The sequence below is a fragment of the Argopecten irradians genome, chromosome 8 (genome assembly GCF_041381155.1).
Source record: "Argopecten irradians isolate NY chromosome 8, Ai_NY, whole genome shotgun sequence".
In the NCBI taxonomy this organism is placed as follows: Eukaryota; Metazoa; Mollusca; class Bivalvia; order Pectinida; family Pectinidae; genus Argopecten; species Argopecten irradians.
Window position 1 is genome coordinate 23,009,875 of NC_091141.1, and position 6,900 is coordinate 23,016,774.

A 6,900-nucleotide genomic window follows, 5' to 3' on the forward strand; every position below is an offset into this window, starting at 1 on the left:
AATCAACTACCTAAACTGCCAGTAGGTTTCTAACATAATGTCTGATGTATGTAGAAAAAATATGTAGAATACATCAACTTCATTATTTGATACTAAGTTAAATTAATGTTAATATTCCAGGGAAACTTTCAAATGGATGGTCAGTTTTAACGAGAAGGCAATCAGTCACGCTGAATCACTAGGTATCACTACGAATTCCACAGGGATCTGTTTTAGGACCAATACTGTATATAATATATATGATAACCTACCGATCGCATTATATCTAAAACCTATATTTTCGCCGATAATACTAACGTAGAGTATTTTTGATGCCTATACAAAGAGGATCAGATATAGCTATACTCCAGACTTATTTGAATAAATTGTCAGCCAGAAGTGAAAAATGGTTACTGAAATTTCATCCACAGAAATGTAACATGGCGAAAATAAACATTATCTAAACGGTAAAGAATTACAGAAAAAAGAAAAGTGAGATCCACACTGGCGTTGTTATAGAACAATTACTGCATTTCAAGTAAAAAGGAAAACCATATGTTTGCAATCATACGGCTAACTTTTTATTTTATCAATGAAACACATTTTCCGGAACTGTACCAGATATTACATTATTAAGAGTACAAAGAACAGGGGCGTAGGAAGCAGGGTGTGTGTGTCCTTTCCTCAAGACAGGGGGGGGGGAAACGTCTCTTTATGCCCCCCCCCCCATTTTCGAAAAAAATGGTCCTCCTGCACATTATTCGTACTTTATTTTAGAAAATTTACCGCTGCGCGGCGCGTTTCCTAAAATGTTCAAGCACGTAATGTTCAAACCTTTAATAATGACCTATAGACTAAAAATGTCCATCAAGTGATTATACTATTTAAAAAAAAATGTCTCTTAAAAGATTGATTTGTTTTTATGTCTTATCAAGATAATTATAAAATGTTATAAAATATTGAGGACATTTGCTCTCCCATTACGTTTCATCTTCCTGCGCCACTGAAGAATTAATTAATGGCCAACACATAAATAGAAAGGGGCAGGTCTTGATTACAATATAAACATACTGATATTAAATGAAGCTATCAACGAAATCACGAAGTAAACACCCTGATCAGTAGACTCCCCTGACTAGTGCTCGAACAAAAAACACTGATTTTGGCTGATAAATTAAAAATACAAAATTAAATGAGCAATTATTGAAGTTATGGCGAATATTTTCAACGTAATTGAAATTAAGTTCACATGTTTGTTTGTGTACGACAGCGAGTCAAAAACGACTGTCAAAATGGCAGAAATTGCGTAAGAAGGGACCAGTCCTCGAACACCCAAATAAAAAAACATGCTTTGCATTTATCAATTTTTGTTTGTTTGTTTGAGTTTTACGGCCCATCGACAACTAAGGTCATTTAGGGCCAAACTATAAGGTAGGCATTAGTATTAGGATATAAACAAGGACTGTATCTAAAAGATCAGGATAAGAAAAAGGCAAGTAAAAATCAAAACACAAATTGTAAATGTTGATTAAATAAAATGAGTTGCATAGGATAAACTAGTTTTGGCTAAAACACATGAGAAAACTTATGCACAATGTTGATGAAACGGTGAGTGTTGCGTTGATATAATGATATTTATCAAACATTTTCTGTCTATTCTGATCTATTAATACCCCTATTTCTCAAAACATAAACAAACAATATTTTCTATATCCTTAACCTGCTCATATTTGACAAAATATAAAGCCAATTATTTCGTGGGTAATACACCGGAAATCATGGATTAACACGTGCACGCGTTTTAACGGGACGGGAAGTTTACCAAAATTGAGAAAATCACATTTTTCGTTTTTCATGCCAAAACATGACGCAAATGCCATTTGTCTTTCAGAAGAAAAGTTTTGCTATCATTTTAACATAATTAGATATTTTTAGAATATTTCCAACTTTTCATGCGATGATGTTTATTTTGGCGATCGTAAATTTTGTGATTTGCCGACAGACGTCGTCTGCTCATATTCACATTACGGAACTGGTAAGCGAACTTTTCTTATTGGCAGAAAGAAGTGTCAACAAACACCACAATTATCATGCACCATGAACAAAAGAATCGACTGATTTAAGAAATGAGAAGCGAACATAAAATCGGTGTTCGAGCACTGTCCTATATGAGCACTGGGCAGGCGAGACTAGTCTTCCACACATGTAGAACATTGTCAGTCTTGTTGATCCACGTCTACACCTGCGGAGCAGAGCATTGTCAATCTTGGTGATTGTTGTCCACTTCTGGGCAGCGGAGCATTATCAATCTTGGGTAGTCTTGGTAATCTACGTCCACACCTGCGGAGCGGAACAGTGTCAATCTTGTTGAAGGTCGTCCACACTTGTGGAGCCGAGCATTGCCAATCTTGTTGATCGGCGTCCACACGTGTGGAACGGAGAATTGTCAGTCTTGGTCATGGTCGTCCACCTCTGTGGAACATTGTCAGTCTATATGAGGATCGTCCACACCTGTTGAGCAAAGTCAGTCTTGGTGATGGGCGTTCACACATGTGGAGTGTTGAATTCTCAGTCTTGGTGATGGTCGTCAACGTCTGTGGAGCATTGTCAATGTTAGTAAAGGTCGTCCACACATGTGAAACGGAGACTTGTCTGTCTTGGTGATGGTCGTCCACATTTGTTGAAAATTGATTACCTCGGTGATGGTCGTCCACATTTGTGGAGCATTGTCAGTCTTTATGATGGTCGTCTACATTTGTTGAGCAATATCAGTCTTGGTGATGGTCGTACACACAAGTGGAGCGGGGAATTGTCAGTCTTAATGATGGTCGTCCACACCTGGGAAACATTGTTAGTGTTGGTGTTGGTCGTGTACATCTGTGCGGCATTGTCAGTTTTAGTGATGGTCGTCTACACCTGTGGAGCATTGTCAGTCTTGGTGATGGTCGTTTACACCTGTGGAGCATTGTCAGTCTTGATGATGGTCGTCCACACCTGTTGAGCATTGTCTGTCTTGGTGATGGTCGTCTACACCTGTGGTGAATTGTCAGTCTTGGTGATGATCGTTCAACTTGTGGAGCATTGTCAGTGTTGGTGATGGTCGTCTACACCTGTGGTGTATTGTAAGTCTTGGTGGTGGTCGTCCACACCTATGGAGCATTGTCTGTCTTGTTGACCCATGTCCACACCTGCGGAGCAGAGCATTGTCAATCTTGGTGATTGTTGTCCACTTCTGGGCAGCGGAGCATTATCAATCTTGGGTAGTCTTGGTAATCTACGTCCACACCTGCGGAGCGGAACAGTGTCAATCTTGTTGAAGGTCGTCCACACTTGTGGAGCCGAGCATTGCCAATCTTGTTGATCGGCGTCCACACGTGTGGAACGGAGAATTGTCAGTCTTGGTCATGGTCGTCCACCTCTGTGGAACATTGTCAGTCTATATGAGGATCGTCCACACCTGTTGAGCAAAGTCAGTCTTGGTGATGGGCGTTCACACATGTGGAGTGTTGAATTTTCAGTCTTGGTGATGGTAGTCAACGTCTGTGGAGCATTTTCAATGTTAGTAAAGGTCGTCCACACATTTGAAACGGAGATTTGTCTGTCTTGGTGATGGTTGTCCACATTTGTTGAAAATTGACTATCTCGGTGATGGTCGTCCACATTTGTGGAGCATTGTCAGTCTTTATGATGGTCGTCTACATTTGTTGAGCAATATCAGTCTTGGTGATGGTCGTACACACAAGTGGAGCGGGGAATTGTCAGTCTTGGTAATGGTCGTCCACACCTGTGAAGCATTGTTAGTGTTGGTGATGGTCGTGCACATCTGTGGAACATTGTCAGTCTTGGTGATGGTCGTCCATCTGTGAAACATTGTTAGTATTGGTGATGGTCGTGTACATCTGTGTAGCATTGTCAGTTTTAGTGATGATCGTCCACATCTGTGGAGCATTTTCAGTCTTGGTGATGGTCGTCCACACCTGCGGAGCATTGTTAGTATTGGTGATGGTCGTCCACATTTTTGGAGCATTGTCAGTCTTGGTGATGGTCGTCCACACCTGCGGATCATTGTTAGTGTTGGAGATGGTCGTGTACATCTGTGTAGCATTGTCGGTTTTAGTGATGGTCGTCCACATCTGTGAAGCATTGTTAGTATTGGTGATGGTCGTCCACATTTTTGGAGCAATGTCAGTCTTGGTGATGGTCGTCCACACCTGCGGAGCATTGTTAGTGTTGGAGATGGTCGTGTACATCTGTGTAGCATTGTCAGTTTTAGTGATGGTCGTCCACACCTGCGGATCATTGTTAGTGTTGGAGATGGTCGTGTACATCTGTGTAGCATTGTCAGTTTTAGTGATGGTCGTCCACACCTGCGGATCATTGTTAGTGTTGGAGATGGTCGTGTACATCTGTGTAGCATTGTCGGTTTTAGTGATGGTCGTCCACATCTGTGAAGCATTGTCAGTCTTGGTGATGGTCGTCTACTCCTGTTAAGCATTGTCTGTTTTGGTGAAAGCCGTCCACACCTGTATTGTATTGTCAGTCTTGGTGTTGGTCGTCCATATCTGTGGATCATTGTCAGTCTTGGTGATGGTCGTCTGCACCTGTGGTGTATTGTCAGTCTTGGTGATGGTCGTCCACATCTGTGGAGCATTGTCAGTCTTGGTGATGGTCGTCCACACATGTGGAAAGGAGAATTGTCAGTCTTGGTGATGGTGGTCCACATATTTGGAGCATTGTTAGTCTTGGTGATGGTCGTTCACACCTGTGAAGCATTGTCTGTTTTGGTGAAGGCCGTCCACACCTGTGGATCATTGTCAATCATTGTGATTGTCGTCCACATCTGTGGAGCATTGTCAGTCTTGGTGATGGTCGTTTATATCTGTGGAGCAATGTCAGTCTTGGTGATGGTCGTCTACACCTGTGAAGCATTGTCTGTTTTGGTGAAGGTCGTCCACACCTGTGGATCATTGTCAGTCTTTGTGATGGTCGTCCATATCTGTGGAGCATTGTCAGTCTTGGTGAAGGTCGTCCACACCTGTGGTGTATTGTCTGTCTTAGGGTTGGTCGTCTACATCTGTGGATCATTGTCAGTCTTGGTGAAGGTCGTCCACATTTTTGGAGCATTGTCAGTCTTGGTGATGGTCGTCCACACCTATGGGGCATTGTCAGTCTTGGTGATGGTCGTCCACACCTGCGGAGCATTGTTAGTGTTGGAGATGGTCGTGTACATCTGTGTAGCATTGTCAGTTTTAGTAATGGTCGTCCACATCTGTGAAGCATTGTCAGTCTTGGTGATGATCGTTCAACTTGTGGAGCATTGTCAGTGTTGGTGATGGTCGTCTACACCTGTGGTGTATTGTAAGTCTTGGTGGTGGTCGTCCACACCTATGGAGCATTGTCTGTCTTGTTGACCCATGTCCACACCTGCGGAGCAGAGCATTGTCAATCTTCGTGATTGTCGTCCACTTCTGGGCAGCGGAGCATTATCAATCTTGGGTAGTCTTGGTTATCTACGTCCACACCTGCGGAGCGGAACAGTGTCAATCTTGTTGAAGGTCGTCCACACTTGTGGAGCCGAGCATTGCCAATCTTGTTGATCGGCGTACACACGTGTGGAACGGAGAATTGTCAGTCTTGGTCATGGTCGTCCACCTCTGTGGAACATTGTCAGTCTATATGAAATCGTCTACACCTGTTGAGCAAAGTCAGTCTTGGTGATGGGCGTTCACACATGTGGAGTGTTGAATTTTCAGTCTTGGTGATGGTAGTCAACGTCTGTGGAGCATTTTCAATGTTAGTAAAGGTCGTCCACACATTTGAAACGGAGATTTGTCTGTCTTGGTGATGGTTGTCCACATTTGTTGAAAATTGACTATCTCGGTGATGGTCGTCCACATTTGTGGAGCATTGTCAGTCTTTATGATGGTCGTCTACATTTGTTGAGCAATATCAGTCTTGGTGATGGTCGTACACACAAGTGGAGCGGGGAATTGTCAGTCTTGGTAATGGTCGTCCACACCTGTGAAGCATTGTTAGTGTTGGTGATGGTCGTGCACATCTGTGGAACATTGTCAGTCTTGGTGATGGTCGTCCATCTGTGAAACATTGTTAGTATTGGTGATGGTCGTGTACATCTGTGTAGCATTGTCAGTTTTAGTGATGATCGTCCACATCTGTGGAGCATTTTCAGTCTTGGTGATGGTCGTCCACACCTGCGGAGCATTGTTAGTATTGGTGATGGTCGTCCACATTTTTGGAGCATTGTCAGTCTTGGTGATGGTCGTCCACACCTGCGGAGCATTGTTAGTGTTGGAGATGGTCGTGTACATCTGTGTAGCATTGTCAGTTTTAGTGATGGTCGTCCACACCTGCGGATCATTGTTAGTATTGGTGATGGTCGTCCACATTTTTTGGAGCAATGTCAGTCTTGGTGATGGTCGTCCACACCTGCGGAGCATTGTTAGTGTTGGAGATGGTCGTGTACATCTGTGTAGCATTGTCAGTTTTAGTGATGGTCGTCCACACCTGCGGATCATTGTTAGTGTTGGAGATGGTCGTGTACATCTGTGTAGCATTGTCAGTTTTAGTGATGGTCGTCCACACCTGCGGATCATTGTTAGTGTTGGAGATGGTCGTGTACATCTGTGTAGCATTGTCGGTTTTAGTGATGGTCGTCCACATCTGTGAAGCATTGTCAGTCTAGGTGATGGTCGTCTACTCCTGTTAAGCATTGTCTGTTTTGGTGAAGGCCGTCCACACCTGTATTGTATTGTCAGTCTTGGTGTTGGTCGTCCATATCTGTGGATCATTGTCAGTCTTGGTGATGGTCGTCTACACCTGTGGTGTATTGTCAGTCTTGGTGATGGTCGTCCACATCTGTGGAGCATTGTCAGTCTTGGTGATGGTCGTCCACACATGTGG

General features: G+C 43.1%; 1 protein-coding gene across 1 annotated transcript; it reads right to left on the reverse strand.

Annotated features, from left to right (window-relative positions):
• Positions 1 to 3,815: 3,815 nt before the first annotated feature.
• On the reverse strand, positions 3,816 to 4,424 carry LOC138329794 (uncharacterized). Its single transcript, XM_069277090.1, has one exon. The coding sequence runs from the start codon at positions 4,422 to 4,424 to the stop codon at positions 3,816 to 3,818; it is 609 nt and encodes a 202-aa protein (XP_069133191.1).
• Positions 4,425 to 6,900: the final 2,476 nt, after the last annotated feature.